This window comes from Salmo trutta, chromosome 2, assembly GCF_901001165.1.
Source record: "Salmo trutta chromosome 2, fSalTru1.1, whole genome shotgun sequence".
Classification (NCBI taxonomy): Eukaryota; Metazoa; Chordata; class Actinopteri; order Salmoniformes; family Salmonidae; genus Salmo; species Salmo trutta.
The window spans coordinates 10,462,911-10,485,107 of record NC_042958.1 but is presented as its reverse complement, the minus strand read 5'-3'; the positions used below and the strand labels follow the sequence as shown (position 1 = coordinate 10,485,107).

Genomic DNA, 22,197 nt, shown 5'->3' with positions numbered 1-22,197 from the left:
CTAGTAACTGAAAGGTTGCAAGATCAAATCCCTGAGCTGACAAGGTTAAACTATTTTTTTTATATATAATAATCTGTCGTTCTGCTTACTAGGCTATCATTGAAAATAAGAATTTGTTCATAACTGACTTGCCTAGTTAAATAAGGTAAAAAAAAAAAAATTGTGTGAAGAAAAGACGGAGGAAAAGAGGACGCAGATCAGGCTGCCTTTTGAGAATCCATAGGCGAGCGACTAAACTCCCATTGGCATCAATTCTACTTGCTAACATGCAATCATTGGAAAATAAAATGGATGACCTACGATTACGATTATCCTACCAAGGGGACATTAAGAACTGTAATATCCTATGTTTCACTGAGTCGTGGCTGAATGTCGACACGGACAATATAGAGCTGGAGGGATTTTCAATGCACCGGCAGAACAGAGAAGCTACGTCTGTTAAGATGAGGGGTGGGGGTGTGTGTCTTTTTGTCAATAACAGCTGGTGCGCAATGTCTAATATTAAAGAAGTCTCAAGGTATTTCTCGCCTGAGGTAGAGTACCTTATGATAAGCTGTAGACCACACTATCTACCAAGAGTTCTCATCTATATTATTTGCCACCACAGACCGATGCTGGCACTAAGAGCGCACTCAACCAACTTTATAAGGCCATAAGGAAACAAGAAAATGGGCTCCTAGTGGCCGGGGACTTTAAAACAAGCAAACTTAAATCAGTTTTACCAAATTTTTACCAGCATGTCACATGTGCAACCAGAGGGGGAAAAAAACTCTAGACCACCTTTACTCCACACAAAGAGATGCATACAAAGCTCTCCCCCGCCCTCCATTTGGCAAATCCAACCATAATTCTATCCTCCTGATTCCTGCTTACAAGCAAAAACTAAAGCAGGAAGTACCAGTGACTCGCTCAATATGGAAGTGGTCAGATGGCGCGGATGCTACGCTACGGACTGTTTTGCTAGCACAGACTGGAATATGTTCCGGCATTCATCCAATGGCATTGAGGAGTATACCACCTCAGTCATCGGCTTCATCAATAAGTGGATCAACGAAGTCGTCCCCACAGTGATCGTGCGTTTTTATCCCAACCAGAAGCCATGGATTACAGGCAACATCCACATCGAGCTAAAGACTAGAGCTGCCGCTTCAAGGAGCGGGACACTCATCCCGACGCCTATAAGAAATCCCGCTATGCCCTCAGATGAACCATCAAACAAGCAAAGCGTCAATACAGGATTAAGATTGAATCCTACTACACCGGCTCTGACGCTCATCGGATGTGGCAGGGCTTGAAAACTATTACGGACTACAAAGGGAAACCCAGACGCGAGCTGCCCAGTGACGCGAGCCTACCAGACGAGCTAAATGCCTTTTATGCTCGCTTCGAGGCAAGCAACACTGAAGCATGCACAAGAGCACCAGCTGTTCTGGATGACTGTGTGATAACGCTCTCGGTAGCAAATGTGAGCAAGACCTTTAAATAGGTCAACATTCACAAAGCCACGGGGCCAGATGGATTACCAGGACGTGTACTCAAAGCATGTGCGGACCAACTGGCAAATGTCTTCACTGACATTTTCAACATCTCCCTGACTGAGTCTGTTATACCTACATGTTTCAAGCAGACCACCATAGTCCCTGTGCCCAAGGAAGTGAAGGTAAACTGCCTAAATGATTACCGCCCCGTAGCACTCACGTCGGTAGCGATGAAGTGCTTTGAAAGGCTGGTCATGGCTCACATTAACAGCATCCTCCCTGATACCCTAGACCCACTCCAATTCGCATACCGCCCCCAACAGATCCACAGATGACGCAATCTCAATCACACTCCACACTGCCCTTTCCCACCTGGACAAAAGGAACACCTATGTGAGAATGCTTTTCACTGACTACAGCTCAGCGTTCAACACCATAGTGCCCACGAAGCTCATCACTAAGCTAAGGACCCTGGGAATAAACACCTCCCTCTGCAACTGGATCCTGGACTTACTGACGGGCCGCCCCCAGGTGGTAAGGGTAGGTAACAACACATCTGCCACGCTGATCCTCAACACTGGGGCCCCTCAGGGGTGTGTACTTAGTCCCCTCCTGTACTCCCTGTTCACCAACGACTGCGTGGCCAAACACAACTCCAACACCATCATTAAGTTTGCAGATGACAAACAGTGGTAGGCCTGATCACCAACAACGATGAGACAGCCTATAGGGAGGAGGTCAGAGAACTGGCAGTGTGGTGCCAGGACAACAACCTCTCCCTCAATGTGAGCAAGACAAAGGAGCTGATCGTGGACTACAGGAAAAGGAGGGCCAAAGAGGTCCCCATTAACATCAACGGGGCTGTAGTGGAGCGGTTCTAGAGATTCAAATTCCATGGTGTTCACATCACCATTGATCTATCATGGTCCAAACACACCAAGACAGTCATGAAGAGGGCACGACAAAACCTTTTCCCCCTCAGGAGACTGAAAAGATTTGGCATGGGTTCCCAAATCCTCAAAAGGTTCTACAGCTGCACCATCGAGAGCATCCTGACCGGTAGCATCACTGCCTGGTATGGCAACTGCTCGGCATCTGACCGTTAGGCGCTACAGAGGGTAGTGCGTACGGCCCAGTACATCACTGGAGCCAAGCTGCCTGCAATCCAGGACCTATATAATAGGTGGTGTCAGAGGAAAGCCCATAAAATTGTCAGAGACTCCAGTCACCCAAGTCATAGACCCCCCCCCCCCCAATTTTTTTTGTACACTGCTGCTATTCGCTGTTTATTATCTATGCATAGTCACTTCACTCCTATCTACATGTACAAATTACCTGCAATTGCAAAATATGGACCCCTACAAATCAGCCGGGCTAGACAATCTGGACCCTCTTTTTCTAAAATGATCTGCCGAAATTGTTGCAACCCTTATTACTAGTCTGTTATTACTAGTCTCTTTCGTATCGTCTGAGATTCCCAAAGATTGGAAAGCTGGCGCGGTCATCCCCCTCTTCAAAGGGGGAGACACTCTAGACCCAAACTGCTACAGACCTATATCTATCCTACCCTGCCTTTCTAAGGTCTTCAAAAGCCAAGTTAACAAACAGATTACCGACCATTTCGAATCCCACCGTACCTTCTCCGCTATACAATCTGGTTTCAGAGCTGGTCATGGGTGCACCTCAGCCATGCTCAAGGTCCTAAACGATATCATAACCGCCATCAATAAGAGACATTACTGTGCAGCCGTATTCATCGACCTGGCCAAGGCCTTCGACTCTGTCAATCACCACATTCTTATCGGCAGACTCGACAGCCTTGGTTTCTCAAATGATTGCCTCGCCTGGTTCACCAACTACTTCTCTGATAGAGTTCAGTGTGTCAAATTGGAGGGCCTGTTGTCCGGACCTCTGGCAGTCACTATGGGGGTGCCACAGGGTTCAATTCTCGGGCCGACTCTCTTCTCTGTATACATCAATGATGTTGCTCTTGCTGCTGGTGATTCTCTGATCCACCTCTACGCAGACGACACCATTCTGTATACCTCTGGCCCTTCTTTGGACACTGTGTTAACTAACCTCCAGACGAGCTTCAATGCCATACAACTCTCCTTCCGTGGCCTCCAACTGCTCTTAAATGCAAGTAAAACTAAATGCATGCTCTTCAACCGATCGCTGCCAGCACCTGCCCACCCGTCCAGCATCACTACTCTGGACGGTTCTGACTTAGAATATGTGGACAACTACAAATACCTAGGTGTCTGGTTAGACTGTAAACTCTCCTTCCAGACCCACATTAAGCATCTCCAATCCAAAATTAAATCTAGAATCGGCTTCCTATTTCGCAACAAAGCATCCTTCACTCATGCTGCCAAACATACCCTTGTAAAACTGACCATCCTACCGATCCTCGACTTCGGCGATGCCATTTACAAAATAGCCTCCAACACTCTACTCAACAAATTGGATACAGTCTATCACAGTGCCATCCGTTTTGTCACCAAAGCCCCATAATTATTTTTATTAAATTTATTATTTATTTTTATTTTTGATGAAGTGGCCCTCACTTCATACTCGTCGCCAAACCCACTGGCTCCAGGTCATCTACAAGTCTGCTAGGTAAAACCCGCCTTATCTCAGATCACTGGTCACCATAGCAGCATCCACCCGTAGCACGCGCTCCAGCAGGTATATCTCACTGGTCACCCCAAAGCCAATTCTTCCTTTGGCCGCCTTTCCTTCCAGTTCTCTGCTGCCAAAGACTGGAACGAACTGCAAAAATCACTGGAGCTGGAGACTCACATCTCTCTCACTAGCTTTAAGCACCAGCTGTCAGAGCAGCTCACAGATCACTGCACCTGTGCATAGCCCATCTGTAAATAGCCCATCCAACTACCTCATCCCCATACTGTATTTATTTTTTTATCTTGCTCCTTTGCACCCCAGTATCTCTACTTGCACATTCATCTTCTGCACATCAATCACTCCAAGGTTTAATTGGGATATTGTAATTACTTCGCCACCATGACCTATTTATTGCCTTACTTCCCTTATCCTACCTCATTTTCACACACTGTATATAGACTTTTTCTACTGTATTATTGACGGTATGTTTGTTTATTCCATGTGTAACTGTGTTGTTGTATGTGTCGAACTGCTTTGCTTTATCTTGGTCAGGTCGCAGTTGTAAATGAGAACTTGTTCTCAACTAGCCTACCTGGTTAAATAAAGGTGAAATAAAAAAATTATAATAAAAAAACCTCTAACCGGTACCACCTGTAAATAGCCTCGTTATTGTTATTTTATTGTTTTACTTTATATTATTCTTTAGTTTAGTTTATTTGGTAAATATTTTCTTAACTCTTCTGGAACTGCACTGTTGGTTTTTTTATTTTTATTTTTTATTTATTTCACCTTTATTTAACCAGGTAGGCAAGTTGAGAACAAGTTCTCATTTACAATTGTGACCTGGCCAAGATAAAGCAAAGCAGTTCGAGTTAAGGGCTTGTAAGTAAGCATTTCACGGTAAGGTCGGCACATGTGACAAATAAAGTTTGATTTGATAGATTATTACAAATGGGAGCAAACTTTTCTTTCTTTGACACTCGCTCTGCCTTCCCACTATTTCAGGTGTAGTTAGGAATGGATGTTTAATCTGAAAGATTAGTTTAATCTCCCCCCACACACACATCCATCCATCCATCAACCTCCCAGGCCTGAGCAGCAGTCTCTTCCCAGCCTTGATTGGGACCTTGCCTCTGGCTATACTTAGTCTATTTGTACAGTAAGCCTACTGAGGGCTAATTATTGAATACACAGAGGTGTCTATCTGTTCGCAGCTTGTCTTATTGATTCTATGGAAATATGGCTCAAAGCAGGCATAAAAAGCTATAAAGGCTGTATTTGATAAATATTAGTGAATTAGGCATCTGAAGCTGTTTATTCCCCCCTCAAAGTAGACCTCCATGGAAGGTTAAGAGTTGGGAGGTTATATGTTAAAGTTCCTGATCAAAAGGGCTTTGTTTGTACAAATGCTTTCCTCTGGATAAACACTAATTTGCCTCATTTTGATCATGATAACCAGCGGTGGAATTTGGGGTGAAATAGACTATATATACAAAAGTATGTGAACACCCCTTCAAATTAATGGATTTGGCTATTTCAGCCACATCCATTGCTGACAGGTGTATAAAATCAAGCAAACAGCCATGCAATCTTCATAGACAAACATTTGCAGTAGAATGACCTTACTGAAGAGCTCAGTGACTTTCACCGTGGCACTGACATAGGATGCCACCAGGGAAGCCCTGCTAGAGCTTCCCTGGTCAACTGAAAGTGCTGTTATTGTGAAGTGGAAACGTCTAGGAGCAACAATGGGTCAGTCGCAAAATGGTACACAACACAGGCTCACAGAATGGGACCGCCGAGTGCTGAAGCGCTTAGCACGTAAAAATAATTTGTCCTCGGTTGCAACACTCACTACAGAGTTCCAAACTGCCTCTGGAAGCAAAATCAGCACAAGAACGGTTCGTCGGGAGCTTCATGAAATGGCTTTTGCATGGCCGAGCAGCCGCACATAAGCCTAAGATCACCATGCTCAATGCCAAGCGTCGGCTGGAGTGGTGTAAAGCTCACCACCATTGGACTCTGGAGCAGTGGAAACGCATTCTCTGGAGTGATGAATCATGCTTCCCCATCTGGCAGTCCGACGGACGAATCTGGGTTTGGCAGATGGCAGGAGAATGCTACCTGCCCCAATTCATAGTGTCAACTGAAAAGTTTGGAAGAGGAATAATGGTCTGGGGCCCTTAGCTCCAGTGAAGGGAAATCTTAACGCTACAGCATACAATGACATTCTGTGCTTCCAACTTTGTGGCAACAGTTTGGGGAAGGCCCTTTCCTGTTTCAGCATGATAATGCCCCCATGCACAAATCGAAATCCACACAGAAAGGCTTTGTCGAGATCGGTGTGGAAGAACTTGACTGTCCTGCACAGAGCCCTGACCTCAACCCCATCGAACACCTTTGGGATGAATTGAAATGGCGATTGAGAGTGCCCGACCTCACTAATGCTATTGTGGCTGAATGGCAGCAAGTGCCCGCAGCAATGTTCCAATATCTAGTGGAATGCCTTACCAGAAGAGTGGAGGCTGTTATAGCAGAAATCGGGGGACTAACCCCATATTAATACCCATGATTCGACGAGCAGGCGTCCACATACTTTTGGTCATGTAGTGTATTTGTGAATTCAACACTGTAAAATCAATTGGAATTCAGATCAAAAAACATTTTACATGGCAAAATGATTTTCTCTTTGCACCTACATATCACCCCCAATTCTACTACTGATAATAATAATGGGTTGAATTTATACAATGCTTTACATTGTATGGAGGGGGAAAAAATCACCTCATCTACTACCATTGTGTATGTAGTGTTCATATCAGGACAGCCTCAGAGTCACAAGGAGTCTTTTGGATGTTGTCTGCAGGGTATGAACTACTTGGAGGAGCGTCACCTAGTGCACCGTGACCTGGCGGCCAGGAACGTTCTGGTGAAGACGCCTCACCATGTGAAGATCACAGACTTTGGACTGGCCAAGCTGCTCACCGCCGACGAGAAGGAGTACCACGCTGATGGGGGGAAGGTTGGAGCAGCCGACACCACTGATCATTCCAATAGTCACATTTATTTTTGTACAACACATTTCATTTCCCTACTGGAACAATAAACATTGAATTCAGTTAAACTTTTACTGGATGATCAATGGATTTAACTGTGTGAATAAAGTGAGTGAAAATACTCACTCAACCATGGCTGACCAATAATCTTTACTCCTAGGTGCCCATAAAGTGGATGGCACTGGAGTCCATCCTTCACTGGACCTATACCCATCAGAGTGATGTGTGGAGCTATGGTAAGTCCAACTGGACAAACAGTACAGCACGTATTTGAGGAAATAGTCAAATAAACTGAACTTCTGAACAACTGCAGCTTCTGAAAGGTTTCCTGATGATGTTCCTGTAATGACATACAAGGTGTGACATTGTGGGAGCTGATGACATTTGGGTCGAAGCCCTACGATGGCATCCCTGCCAGGGATATCGCTGGAGTCCTGGAGAAAGGAGAGCGCCTACCTCAGCCCCCCATCTGTACCATAGACGTCTACATGATCATGGTCAAATGTGAGTGATGTGCGCCATAGATATATATGTATTGCGCACACACACAAGGGGTTTGATGCCAGTCTTATTTTCCTTCAGGCTGGATGATCGATGCAGACAGCAGACCACGGTTCAGAGAGCTCATCTCTGAGTTCTCCAAAATGGCCCGGGATCCATCTCGCTATCTGGTCATTCAGGTAATTGAAAATATTATTATTATTATTCTATTAGATAGTTGCATCACCTCTTATTTCTTTGACGGGACATTACAGCCAAGGTATTTGAACCCATGATTGTGACTAATTCACTTTCTGATAAAGGCAGTTGATGGCCGAAACGTTTTTACATAAGCAAAAATAAAATAAAGCTTTTAATTGAGAATGGCATCTGTTTTATATCTAATTCACTTTAAATGTACATTTCAGGGAGATGATTGCATGTACCTCCCCAGTCCTACGGACTCTAAGTTCTACCGTAGCCTGATCAGTACATCAGAGGACATGGAGGATGTGGTAGATGCCGAGGAGTATCTTCTCCCCGACAAGACCACCCAGCACCACAACTCAGGGGTAAACACACACGTGCAAACAGACATACACACACACACACGGCTGATGTTTGAATTTTCGATCTGCTCACCACAGAATGGCCATCTGATGAGAGAGAACAGTGTGATCCTTCGCTACATCACAGACCCCACCCACGGTGGTTCTCTAGAGAAAGACATCACAGACCCCACCCACAGTGGTTCTCTAAAGAAAGACATCACAGACCCCACCCACTGTGGTTCTCTAGAGCAAGATCTCTCTGCTCTTCCAGGTACAGTACAAACTGTATCCATGGCGAGTTATTGACTTAACGTTCAAAATACAGTAACACAAACGCATTGAGAGCGTAACAGTTCAGCAACACGCATCTCCCTGCTCTCTACTGTAAGCCTGGGTATTAACTTTTTTCTTACCGTATTCTAGAATACATGAACCAGGACACCAAGCACTCTGATGTCTTCAACCCCAACTATGAGGACCCCAGCGAGCCAGCCTGGGCTACTCGGACCTCCTCTGGGTACGACCCGGACAACAAGTTCTTCAACTCCCTGCCGCGCGTGCCGGAGGGACCCGAGTATCTCAACATGGCCCGCAGTACCCTCCCTCGCTCTGTATGTGAGAGCATGGACAACCCAGACTACCAGGAGGACTTCCTGCCTCAGGCCACACCCACCAGTAGTCACTTCCTGCCCGCAGCAGAGAACCTGGAGTACCTCGGATTGAGTGCTGCTGTACACACCCCTGTACGCTAGAGGAACACTGGGGACAGTGAGGAACAATGGGACCTGAAGAAACTTGGATGGAGACAGATGTGGGACATCAGTGAGGTTTTGGAGGAATTTTTCATGTGGTTGTCCCTTTATTTCTGGAGGTAATAGGCTTCATGGAGATGTCAGCCATGAACTAATGCTCCTAGAAAATATGTTCTCTATTTCAAATCCATGGATCAACCATCCATTTAGATGACTTTGAGTGACTTTCAGATCAGAAGAATGAGCCAAAGCCTTGACATAACAATTATGTCATGCAAATCATTTTTACAGTCTGGGTCGAGTGTGTGGAACAGTTGATTTTTTATTTGTCTTGCCATGAAATGTGAAGAGGACGGAGTAGACACAGACCGCTAAGGCTGGACACTGATGGACCGTGTGCTTACATTGCATTGTGGACATCATTCTTTACAGCTCTGTTCTCTGGTTGTACACACTTGAATGCCAAGACTCAATGTGGTGTACCAAGCTACCAGTAACTAACAGGGTCAATCCAAAGGCTTTTGGAAAATGACACAGATTGTGTAGATCAATGCATGTCTTATTTACTGTCACACAAGACAGTAAATACCTATTTATTCTAGGTTATTCGGGTCTCACTCCGTCTTGGAAAGATAAGTCTTACCTCTTACTAGTATTAATCATTTAAATTGGGCCGTAGTAACCATAAAGACATAAGTTTAGGGCTCAATTCAATCTGGATAGCAGAAGCGTTACTGATTGCGGAATAGAAATGTAAAGGTCATTTCAAATCAAGCCGACATCTGCAGCGTTTACTGTGAATGCAGGGGACATGGCCTTTAAAATTTCAAATCACCCAATAAAACGCTGAACTCCAGCGATGCAGATTGAATAGAGCCCAACATATCTGTGATAGTAACTTTGTTTTCTGATGAGAATCGTCATTGCCGTGGTGACAATATAAAGTAATACAATACTGAACAGGTACTTCACTGGAAGAGTACAAATATATACTATAAAGTACTATAACTACACACATGTACAGCCAACGTTAACATATTGAATATCTTTCGGGTTAAGGTGTTGATGCTGTATCTAGAGGTTACCGTCTGGTACCATCAGTGTTCTCTTTACTTTCCTTAGAGGCTGATGGGGAAAGGGGACGAAAGGTCACCAAACAGTATATGGTATTGAATGGTTGTTGCAGAGGTTTAAGCTGAACTTAAATTGTTGTCTATACCTGTTTATTACTATTGAAATGTTGGGGTCAGTCACAAGGCTGGGCTGACAATTCAATTTTGAGTGCCATTCTTGGACTTGGAATAATTGGGCCAGATATTCGAAAGAGCAATGTAATTAAACGTTTGCACATAGTGACCTAGTAAAATGCCCTTTCCAGATTTTTAGATTATTTTAAGCACAAATCATCGTCAACGTATTCTCCACTTAAAATAACCTTGAATAGGTGTTAAATAATGTATAGGTACTATTGAATGTGCCCTTGTTTACTTCCATCGTTGTCAATAATGGATTAAACCTACTACTGTGAACTAAAGTATGTTAAGTGTTGGTTTTAGATTTACAATAGCTCATTGGCAATGAAGACAAATAATTTGGGGAAAAATATTATTTATGTGGGTTGTTGTTTGAAAGGGAACATTGAACCCTAAAAATGTACAAATGCTATAAATGTTTACAATACATAAAGCATTGTAAGGGTCTAGTTGAGGACGAGAAGTGTGTCATATCGACTCTTAGCTCTTGTTAACAATAGATGTAATGTAACTGTTTGTGAAATTCCTTAATGTCTAACAAAACCAAAATGTGATACATTGGAGGTTGTTTTAACAACCTATGATTCTGTCGATACCTGAATTACACATCCACATGCAAATTCACTTTCAGTTCATATGGTATGAATGTACAATACCAATTCAAATGTATTTCACTAGAAGTTAGTCTTAAGCAATGTTAGAAGGTTAGATACTTGTATGTAAATGAGCATTTCCTGGAAAACCCTTCAACATGACTCTTTCCATTGCCTTTTTTGAACCAATAACAGAGGCGGCTCATGCCCTGTTTTTGTGATTGTGTACGATAGTGGTTAGAAGTCCGTAATGCATGCAAGTAGAAAAAAAGTTGGCAATTCAACTCAATCAAGCAGTTGGTAATTGTGAGACTACTACTCTCTTTGAGCCAAAAGTGTTTGACATGTTACCATGACATTCTTCCTGTGTTTGTATACTGTATCTAGTAGTATTGTGTTTAGGAGATCACTTTCAATTGTGCACTTCACACATACAAAAAGTACAACGTTCCACTGTAACGCTATGTCCTAGATGCTACGATGCTGTAAAATAAAGAGTTTAATCTACACTGTATGGGTTATTGATCAGGTTTTCCATCAGTAATAGAAGCTGACATGATCATTTTTCAAACCATAAGCCAGGTTTGTGTTAATTAGGCAGATGGACTACCTTGACTTGTCCAATAAACAGTCCTTTTCGTTTTCCGTTGCGTGCCCTAATGAACATGACCCAGGGCTAGTCAGAAGGACATTTCGTCAAGCAGAATAAAGCATGACATTTAATACAAAATTAATTGTTAGAGTATGTACAAATGACTTTATTAGCATGATTTCAACAATTTACAATAAGTTAAACGGGCTGTGGGATAATATGAAATGTCACAACTCAAACTGTTGCTTGCTTCATGAGTGCTTGCTCCCCGAAAACTTGCTTGAAGTATACCACGTGTTCCTCACAGTGCTCACCTAAAGGCCAATCAAAACAGAGTATTGGGTCAAAGGTCAGTCAATACACACCAGTGGCAGATGGGTGGGAAGTGATTTATTTGCAGTTCATTCAATAATGAGCTATTTACTCCAAGTTTTACTTATTACCCACATGTTGGTTGTGTTTTTAGCATTGGTACCTTATAAATGTATACTTTTTTAAATGTATTTTTATTGGATATTTAGACAGGTCTATGCTTTGCTCTGTTATGGATTTCAGTTTGCGTTGATAATGTTGGCGTCTATCAAAACCCGTTTCCTGTAGGTTTCAGGTTCACAATCATTGATACTCTCCCACGTGTTCCAACGTTTCAAAGAAACCATGCAACTAGGATAAATGTATTCATATGAATAAAAAAGCAATAGAAGCACAACAGCAGGCGAGGCTTCCGCACCTTTCAGCATATGCCTGTTGTTCCTGGCTTAACAAAGTTATTATTTGGGTCAAGGTAATCTAATATAAAAATAACAGAGGGCACTCATTCATTATTGAAAACTATGGCGTTATCAACATTTCTACAACATTCTAGAGTCAATGTGTGAATTCTTTCTATGGTCATTACAAAGGAGTTAGTCAGACCAGATCCATGGAAATACAGGAATTTAGTGTCACCCTACGCAGAGCCATTCCTTCCACCTATCGGTGCAGACAAGTCACACTATTGGTCAAGGCACCAGACCTAAGACAATGTGGCTCTTGAGTAAGTGGTCTCCATGGTGATAAGTAGCACACTACATAGGGAATAGGGAGCCATTTCAGCTGAAGACCTAGTGTAGAGGTGTCCCCTCACCTGGGTTGAAGCTGGGGCTGCCTCTCAGGCGCAGGTTCCTCTGCTCAAAGAACCGGAAGATGGTGTAGAAGAGCATCTGGTCAGCCGTCTGGAGCGCCGCATCCAGGAACTTGCGAGCGGAGATGTTGTCGTTGCCGCCCACGCTGCGGATGAAGCGCAGAGCACCCAGCACCTGCTGTTTGGACAGAAGCACCTCCACGATCTCATCGTTGGCCGTGGACAGTCTCTGTCACACACACAGATAGATGTAGGACGTTACAGATCAGCATGTTAAACATGTCTATATGAGTACCAGGATTTATTGTTATAAGTTAGCCATGAATGAAGTTCACATGAAGGCTCCTTTCTTTCTATAATTAGTTGACAGGATTCTCTGGAAAAACAACCAATTCTACAAAGGACTTTGGGGATGTCCTGTGTGATAACTGATAGCTGTTTAAAATAGTCTGCACGTTAGCGTGTGTGTGTGCATCATACCTTTAACATGTCCAGGGAGAGCTGGTGTGCAGCGGGGTAAGTGCCTTCTAGAGACAGCAGCAAACAGGCCTTAAGACAACAGACACAACAGATGTTAATTCCACAACCAATCAAAATAAAGATCATACAGTAGAACTGATCCAAGGTCTGCTCAACCAATGTAACAACAGAGAGCAAATAATCAACCAGTGCTACAGTAGCCTTGTGCCTTTTACTTACAACAAACAGTTAGCTGGTGAGAAATGGGATCACAGGAAGGAGGTTCCCAAAGCATTATGTTGGATTAAATATTATATAGGAATTAACTTTCAAAGACCGGGGTAAAACACATATGTCAAAAGGATTTTATATTGTTTCCATTGGAACAGGCAAATCTTATGACGTGCAGCTAAAGTTAAGTATTTGACCTAGATATTTTCTGAAGCATTGCATCTTTAGCAGTAACAGCCTGCTAGCCCTTTGTATTAAACTTCACCCCCAACTCCTCTGAATACCCAAAACCTACAGGATAAAACTACCATGAAAAAGTTGAGCTTTGTTTATAATAATTGAGGACTCACCAGAGGTTTAGAGTCACTGAGGACGTGGTACTGGAGGAACTGATGAAGCATGTAGAAGAGGCTGTGATGAACCAACGTCTTAATGACCAGCTCATACAGGTAATGCTGGAAGAGAAACAGAGGAGAGGAAAGCAGACCTTATATTTCAGACAACAAAACATTACAGTTCCCAATTGAAAGGTAATTTAATGACAATATGGGACAATAAATATGCAGAATCTACAGGAACACAAAGCATACTAATGTAGCACGGCTAACATGTTACAAGATGAAACAGTGTCATCCAAACCATTATTCATAAAACAACACAAAACTCTGTTCTGATATAGCCTCACGAAAATACTTTTCTGCAATGAGTACCTACCTGCACAGTGATCTGGACCTGGTTGAGTGAGCGGATGTACTCCATCAGCACAGCAATGATGAATTTGTGAGATACGTCCTGTTGGAGGGGTGAAACAATATAATGTTCAGTCATCTAACAGGTAATTGAGGAAAAAATTACTTGCAATTCAAATAAGGCAGCAGCTATTGAAACATGGGCTTCACCACCCTCACCTTTTTCTCTGTGAAGGAGGACAAGACGTGTGTGTACATGTCTGACTGGTCGATAACCGCCTGCGTCCGGACGGGCCTCTCCCGAGCAGCGCTGCCTCGGCTGGGACCAGACTCCATAGCCTGAAAGAGATCAACAGGTCCCAACTAGGGCTGTGGCAGTCCCAACTAGGGCTGTGGCAGTCCCAACTAGGGCTGTGGCAGTCCCAACTAGGGCTGTGGCAGTCACAACATTTGTCAGCTTATGATTATCAAGCAAATAACTCTGGCCTCATGGTAATTAACAAAACATTTAGCATCTCCTGGCTCCCACACATAGCCTACAAGCCACTGATCCAGACCTTTGGAACATAAATCCATGTAATATTGCCTACACATTCACAATAAATGGTATTTATTTTAGACCGGTAGGCTATTTCAGACGAACAGAACAGCATACCCAGAGTTGTCCTTATGTTAGGTGCTGATCTGACTATGTCATATGTCTGTGGGCTACACTAGTTCATATAGTAGACAACATTTGCTTATAATTCTGTGGCATTCTTTTATAGTATAAAGAAAACAATTGAACAAAGCTGAATAAAATAGAAAGGATATTTTCTCCAAATTATTTGAGGGAGTGCGCACATGCGAATATTCTGTGTTGAGCGGTTAACAAAGAAACAGGTACTCCTATATGCTTACTTTAGAGTTAATGTAACTTTGGTTGTTCTACAAACGTTGGGCTACATGTTTTGATTTTTAACACATGGTAAGGCTGCATGATACGACTAATGATGATTTGAAAAAAAGTATCTTGAAAAGCATGAGCTCTGCTTTGTTTTTGCGCAGGCTGTACACACTTCATCAGTCTCTCAATCACAATTTGACATACACTTGATAATGCCTTGAATTTCCCGGCAGCATCCCCTTTATGTGGCCTTAATGCCCCCTAAAATAAAATCCATGCCTTTTGCAGCCAGTGGCCATTGTGCCCTTGGGGTAAATATAATAATTATAATTCCCTTCTCCCTGAGTGCTGCGGGCTTCAAAGCACCTCCCACTCACATGGCTCTCCATCACGGCATCGGGTCTTTCTCACAGGCTAAAGGTGAAGACAGACACGTTGGGGACGCAACTGCGCACGTCCTTATCCAATTCCGAGGTGCATATTGAAGATATTGGAAGAAATGTCCGCATCTTCCTTTCGTCAGCCAACAAGATGAGTAGGCGTAACGAACAGCAAAAGCACTAGCCTATGTCAATCTAGTATCCCTCATAGTACAAAAGTTGACCTATTCTATTCTGTGTGAGAAATAAATATTCCAAACATAGTCTGGGACAGTTGTGGGATGCAATAGACCCCAAATTAATACAACCACGAGTATCAAAAACCTTTTTTACGCAATGTGGCTCACGCAACAGATCAGGCTCTCATGAAGTGTTTGATTGGATTTTCGATCAGAGTGATAAGAGGGACAATATGCAATATACTCAATGCTGAGTACCAAACAGTTAGCAAGTTTGGTAGGCTACTAACGACCATCAGCAGCAGAGCTTGGAGAAGCCTAATTACCGTGACTAAACAGTCACATGGAATTTGACTGCCGGTGTGGCGGTAATAGGGTCACCGTAACAGCCCAGGTAACAACAAAAGTCAAGTTACTGCAACGGACAGTGTACGGGCTACTGTCCTAATCATCCGTAATACGGACGACAACTCAGATCTGTTCAGTTGATTATATCCTCTTCATCCTTTTTGTTATTCAAGTTACACGATACTGGTATGGTCCTGACCCTAGTAGGCAGTACTCACCACAGTGTAGGTCTGCTCTGCCTCCAGGTACTCTTTGAAGACTTGGTTGAGTTTGTCGAACACTGTGGCCACCACTGGTAAGCTCCCCTTGTCTTCCCCGTTGAGCACTGAAACAGAGAGAGGGGCCTTGAGTAAACACTGCCTATGTTCACTATGGTTCAGGCTTCTCTAATCGTCTATTCTACAACCTTGTTTTAATAGTGTGCTTCCTTCAGCAATGAACACAGTCTCCCCTATCTGTTTCACAAGGCAGTCTTACTTTGTGAGCACACGGACAGGATGACCATCTTGCAGTCTCGTCTGCGCAGGAGGAAGTCGATCAGCTTGCCCTTGTCCTGCAGGAGGTTGACGGTGGGCGGCAGCTTCACCTGCAGATACCACTGATATCCTGAAACAGAGGGGGTACACACAAAACAGGTCAGACACCCTGAAACAGAGGGGGAACACACAGAACAGGTCAGACACCCTGAAACAGAGGGGGAACACACAGAACAGGACAGACAACCATGCAAGAACATGAGTACCATCCGGAACAACAAACTGTAGATGAAAAATGTGGATAGGTGAAAGCAATATGGTAACTACATAGCCTAGAAGAGGAGGTGGCTCTACTACCACGTTGGTTACTATACACCCATCTGATCTACAGTGAATATGGGTTAGTGGTTGTTTCTGGTCCAGATGATTACAGACAGTTAGCCGGGACATAGCAGTCTATGGTTAGATGTTTCTGGTCCAGATGATTACAGACAGTAAGCCGGGACATAACAGTCTATGGTTAGATGTTTCTGGTCCAGATAACAGACAGTAAGCAGGGACATAGCAGTCTATGGTTAGATGTTTCTGGTCCAGATGATTACAGACAGTAAGCCGGGACATAAGTCTATGGTTAGATGTTTCTGGTCCAGATAACAGACAGTAAGCAGGGACATAGCCATCTATGGTTAGATGTTTCTGGTCCAGATAACAGACAGACAGCCAGGACATAGCAGTCTATGGTTAGATGTGTGGGTGTTCTCACTCACCTTCGCTTGCACTGATGATGATGTCGGGTTGAAAGACGCTCCAAGATGAGGAGTCTGAAGGTCAAGGGAAGCATCCACGATCATCAGTAATACCACCACCTACCATTTCCCTGCTAGCTGTTCCAATCGTCATTGACACCGTTTCATTGACAAGTGCCCGCGCAGCTCATCTAGCTACTCGTGTTTCATAAAGGATACAGAGCTCACAAGGCACCGGAGGCTGGCTGGGTACAGCAGAAGGACCTATGGAGAAATCAAGTTAGTTTCTGTCAGGGCTTTAAGAGACATAAGGAAGGGAGGGAAAGAGTATTCTAAAAGCCACAGATGGGAGTGAAGTGACAGAAGGTTACGTCATCTGTCACACAAGAGAGTGATACAATTACAACTGGAGTGACAACTGGAGTGACAGAGGCAGACAAGACAGGCAAAGACACACAGTCAGTCAGTCAGTGACCAAAACAGCCAAGCCGTTGGTAAAGTCTGGCCTGTCCATACACACTCGGTGGCCAGTTTATAAGAACACCACTCTGTTCACGGAAATGAGTCACGTGGCCGTGGCTTGCTACATAAAGCAGGCAGAAAGGCATCCAGCTACGGTTCGATTGAACGTTACAATGAGCAAAACGAGTGACCTAAGCGACCGGTTCAGAAATGACCGGCCTCCTAGACTTTTCACGCACGACAGTGTCTAGGTATGACCGAGAATGGTGCGACAAACAAAAAGCATCCAGTCAGTGGCAGTCCTGTACGTGAAAACACAGCTAGTTGAGAGGTGGAAGGAGAATGAATCGTGCACGCTAACAGGCGGGCCACAAACAGGCAAATAACAGCGCAGTACAACAGTGGTGTGCAGAACGGCATCTCAGAACGCACAACTCGTCAGTCCTTGTCATGAATAGGCTATTGCAGCAGACGACCACACCGGGTTCCACTCCTATCAGCTAAAAACAAAAGAAGCGGCTCCAGTGGGCACACAATCACCAACACTGGACAATTGAGGAGGTGAAAAACATTGCCTGGTCTGACAAATCCTGGATCCTGTTGCGTCACGGCAGTCAGGAATTGCCGTGAGCAGCATGAGTCCATGGCCCCATCCTGCCTGGTGTCAACAGTACAGGCTGATGGTGTAATGGTGTGGGGAATGTTTTCCTGGCACACGTTAGGTCTCTTGTTAGGTCTCTTGATACCAATTGAGTAACGTTTCCATGCCCCAAAGAACTCAGGCTGCTCTGAACACACAAGTGTATCAGACCCAGTACTAGATGGGTGTATCTAATAAACTGGCCAATGAGTGTACATACATAGAGTAAATCCAAGTAGCCTATACCTGTGAGGGGAATCCTGTAGGGGTGTATGGAGCGAGGAGGCAGCACAGGCTGGTGGACGTTCAGGGCACAGTCGGGCTCCCGCAGCTTGATGTCAAATATGATGGAGGTCTGAAATAAGACATTATCTACATCATGCCAGACTGAATGGGTTTGGACCCAGGATATGAAACAACACAACCGTAGTAGGAGTTTGCCTGTCTAACATCAAGCAGGGTTCTGCCTTGATTCCCCCTTTGGACTCAAGAGATTTTGCGTTTATGAAGACCTGTAAAATATATTTTCCTAGAATCTAGAAAAACATACATACATACTACATACATACATACATACATACATACATACATACATACATGGCACAGCACCCTTTTTACATTCTTTGGTGAGAACCCTGCTCAAAAGGCTCCAATTGTCATTTCTTGCCAAAAGGACTCACCTGAGTGCTCTGATGATGCACTACCACCAGGTTATCCACCACGTTGAGGGCAAACTTCCCTGTGGTGTTGAGTTTTAACACGTTGGTCTTCTTACAGGATCCCTCCCTGGGAACAACATGTCGTTAGGCCAGACATTAATTGACATAATTTACCAATTTAGCCCTTCAGGTATTCCCTATGTATAAATAACACTATGGATATTTCATTTCAAGATTGATCCAGTAAATGACTATGAGTAGCTTCTTACTCTAGCTAGTCCTTGTTTCTCTAGTTACACAAGAAACTCTGAATATAAGGGTGATATGATTGCTGCATGACCATGTTAAGTTAGGAGGAATTTCAGCATGTTTAGAGGAATGCCCACTAGGAATATGTTAAATAAGATGTACCTGGGTAGATGATAGAGGACCACCTCAGCACAGGGACTGTCAGTAGTTCTGGAGTGATGCTTCAGATACATTACATACAGCTGACCGTAACTACCATTAGAAACAAAGTGAACAACTCATTCAGTGTTCATACTGCTTCATACAGCCCAAAGGCCTTTTGCTTTTTGCTTGAATATCGAGCCAAAATATGAAATATCAATTCAAAACAGTTACAAACTCACATGTTGGCCACAGCAATGTCCCTCTCTGACAGATTGAGCTTGGCTGGCTTGGGAACCACTGGAAGCTCGATCTCAAACTTGGCCATTTTAGACATGGTCCCACTCTGGTGGGACAAAAAAAAAAAACAACAATAGGTTTGATGATTATATTTCCAGCAACTTTAGGATGCTAATGCTTCAACATGAACATGAGGTTTTGGTGGTATATATCGTGTCTTACTGTATCAGCAGGTGGATATTTGAGACATGTTATGTCAGTTGTGACCACTTACTTTGAAGACAAACGGCTGCAGCACATTGCCCTGGAAGGTGGTAGAGAGTAGAATGACTGCAGTCTCAGGACAGTACATGTACCAGTTCACATTGATGCTCTGACTCTTCAGCAGCTTCAGGCAACGCTTGTCAGGAAGCACCTAAACACAGAGAGCATGTCATTGACAACTTCAACTCAAATGAAAAACTGGCACAAGACACCTTTTTGAAGAACATTTTGAGCCTAATAGGCATCCCTGTTCACATTGCAGTCTTCCCCTTTTCGTATTCCAGTACAAAGAGGTAATATTACCAATCAACCTAATACTGTGCAGTACTGCAAAATCAAACAACTTTATTTCTCAGTCAGTGGTACATTAAGACCACTAGTGGTTGTAGTTTGAATTGAGTTGAGTCACGTAAGCGTCATGTGACAATGTTTTAGTATAAGAAAGAGTAATACAGGGCAAACTCAATTGATAGTGCTGCGATGCAATAACCTAGGAAACAATCTAGGAGTGTGTAACTTTCCTGGTAGTGCATTCCTATCCTAAATCACAAAAACGACTAGCTTTATTACATATCACAAGAAATATGATTAATGTGAAACATAGTTACCTGGTAGAACTCAATTCCCTGGTCAGTGATGAAAACGATTTCATTCCAGTTAGTCCAACAGAAGCCCAAAATACTGGCATTCTTCATCTGTCAATCAAAAAGGAGAATATAAAACAAATCACACCTATAGAAAATTGACTCATGTTTAGTTACAACGAAGAAATTACAGCTATTTTGAACTTCAAACATTTGACACTGCATATGCTTGCATACCTTACATTCCTGGGAGAATTCCAAATGTGGATAATCCGGTATGAAGTTTATGAAATCCTACGAGGAAAAAAAACTGAGGCTTTTAGTCAGGCCATCAGCATGGATAGAAAACACAATAATTGAATAACATTGAGTTGAGAATGATTGTTGTAATGCTTACCACAGATTTTGGTGTTCTCTGAACTGCCAAAATCTTATTTCCGATCGAAAACTTGATGCACTTCACCTCTCCTTTGTCATCCATTCTGTGAAGAAAATGTATATACTGCATGAGAGACCATCATCATTGAGCTTATGATCGTCATCATCGTCGCAATATATGCATCATCTCATTACCTGAAGGCAACTGAGCTTTTGTCCTCTGGTCCTTTAACCACAACCCCAGTGGCACCCCCTGATCGCACTGCAAACACCTGAAGGAGAAAATAGGGTAAATAGAGAACAATCAATATATAAATGGACTTGGAGCCTGGTATACATTACAATAGGAGGATAGTGTAACTTCTACCTGAAGCAATAGAATGAGGGTTACTGCTCATCTAATCTGCCTTGTTTAGCTGGTGAATGTACTGCCAGAGACAAGCATTAATGTTGACTGAAGTTCACTAATTCGTCTACCTCCTTAATACCTACCATATTAATTAGCCATACTGTATGGCTACACTTTAGGACCTTCACCAAGCTGCAACATGGGAATCAACAGTTTGACAGCCACCCTCATCAAGGCTAGTTATATGTACTTGCGTTCACATAAGCCAACATAGTTGTAGTACCTAGCTGAATGTAAAATCAAGATAAAATATGATTTATTTAGCTAGCTATAATCGCGCTAACTAAGCATCTAGCTAGCTAGCTATATCTGTCTGTCTCTGGAGTAACCGCCATAGCTGAGCATATCCTTCTAGCTAGCCTTGGCTACTAGTAACGTTAATGTACCTGTTTGTTTGCTTCGTCAAAAAACACATTGTTGACGCTTGAGGCATTTTCAAATTGCACAGGATTTTCACAAAGTTCTAGGTAGTAGTGTTCCTCACTCATTGTGAACCTTTAGCTTTGCTGACTATTATGTCTTGCAGTTAGTTGTTCGCTCTGCATTTCATAAATTAACTGTCCAAAGCTTCTCTCTACGGCAAGTTCCGGTTTCAAAATCATGTGACAGTCACGTGAATCCCATAAGATATTAACGCCACACATTGAACAATGACAGCTATTTCACCGGATGCATAAACTACTCACTACAGCCCAGTGGCCGGCAGCGGGAGAAGATCGATTTTGGCCGACATTCTGCACATTTTCTCATCTTCAAAACATTTGATCTCAATAAGAGTTTTCGGTTACTAAAACGAAAATATGTTATGAACTGAGTGGAATAAATTTTGTAGACTTTACCCTTTGCCAAAACACTTTTTATATCGCGTTATGTAGGAATACAAAGGCGAATTGAGTTATTTCAAACGCGCACTTCAAAGTGGGCGTTCCACAACGGAAATATACAGATGCCACCTTATTTGTTCTGCCCAAAATGACACATTTGTTCCCATAAGAAACGACAGACTGTGGCCTATCTTGGTTTAGTTATAAAAATATTTGTTAATGCCGTGTGTTAATGCTGCGTTTCCAGTCATGTCGAAAACTCGGGACCTCCCAGTTAAAATTAAATTATTTGCGTAAAGCTTCCTGTTTGTTGATTCTGGTACCTCCCTGGTGGGAAACTTGGGATCCGACTCTTCCGCCTAGGTTAGCAAGTCAGACATTTCCGAGTTTCCAACATGACATGAATGCGGCTAAACGCTACTTTCAAAATAACAGTCGATTGTCAAACTG

At 43.2% G+C, this 22,197-nt stretch overlaps 2 protein-coding genes across 3 annotated transcripts in view; one reads left to right on the top strand and one right to left on the bottom strand.

Moving 5' to 3' along the window:
- LOC115150387 (melanoma receptor tyrosine-protein kinase) overlaps window positions 1-11,297 on the top strand; it is a 50,300-nt gene extending 39,003 nt beyond the window's left edge. Inside the window, exons 21-27 of one of the 2 annotated variants that reach the window (XM_029693641.1) lie at window positions 6,970-7,125; window positions 7,320-7,395; window positions 7,517-7,663; window positions 7,742-7,839; window positions 8,068-8,211; window positions 8,287-8,461; window positions 8,614-11,297. In XM_029693641.1, coding sequence (XP_029549501.1) covers window positions 6,970-7,125; window positions 7,320-7,395; window positions 7,517-7,663; window positions 7,742-7,839; window positions 8,068-8,211; window positions 8,287-8,461; window positions 8,614-8,942 — 1,125 coding nt within the window. In that variant the 3' untranslated portion in view covers window positions 8,943-11,297. Of the gene's footprint in view, window positions 1-6,969; window positions 7,126-7,319; window positions 7,396-7,516; window positions 7,664-7,741; window positions 7,840-8,067; window positions 8,462-8,613 lie in introns of both variants that reach the window. The other variant, XM_029693631.1, reaches the window with a different exon arrangement.
- Window positions 11,298-11,518: 221 nt separating this feature from the next.
- Window positions 11,519-22,111, bottom strand: LOC115150399 (regulator of MON1-CCZ1 complex). Its single transcript, XM_029693651.1, has 20 exons — window positions 21,310-22,111; window positions 20,710-20,786; window positions 20,534-20,618; window positions 20,374-20,430; window positions 20,161-20,247; window positions 19,563-19,703; window positions 19,291-19,394; window positions 19,070-19,159; window positions 18,680-18,785; window positions 18,246-18,354; window positions 17,117-17,161; window positions 16,919-16,972; window positions 16,153-16,281; window positions 15,894-16,000; window positions 14,102-14,221; window positions 13,908-13,985; window positions 13,544-13,648; window positions 12,984-13,052; window positions 12,507-12,732; window positions 11,519-11,694 (listed from the first exon to the last, which is right to left on the bottom strand). The coding sequence occupies exons 1-20, from the start codon at window positions 21,409-21,411 to the stop codon at window positions 11,615-11,617; spliced, it is 1,971 nt and encodes a 656-aa protein (XP_029549511.1). The 5' UTR covers window positions 21,412-22,111; the 3' UTR covers window positions 11,519-11,614.
- Window positions 22,112-22,197: the final 86 nt, after the last annotated feature.

Excerpts from the sequence above, each read along its gene's own strand:
- LOC115150399 (XM_029693651.1), bottom strand. The coding sequence starts at position 21,411 with ATGAGTGAGGAACACTACTACCTAGAACTTTGTGAAAATCCTGTGCAA. Across the intron at positions 19,704-20,160 it reads AGGGAATTGAGTTCTACCAG|GTGCTTCCTGACAAGCGTTG; the intron begins GTAACTATGTTT and ends CTCTGTGTTTAG. Across the intron at positions 19,395-19,562 it reads TGCAGCCGTTTGTCTTCAAA|AGTGGGACCATGTCTAAAAT; the intron begins GTAAGTGGTCAC and ends TTGTCCCACCAG.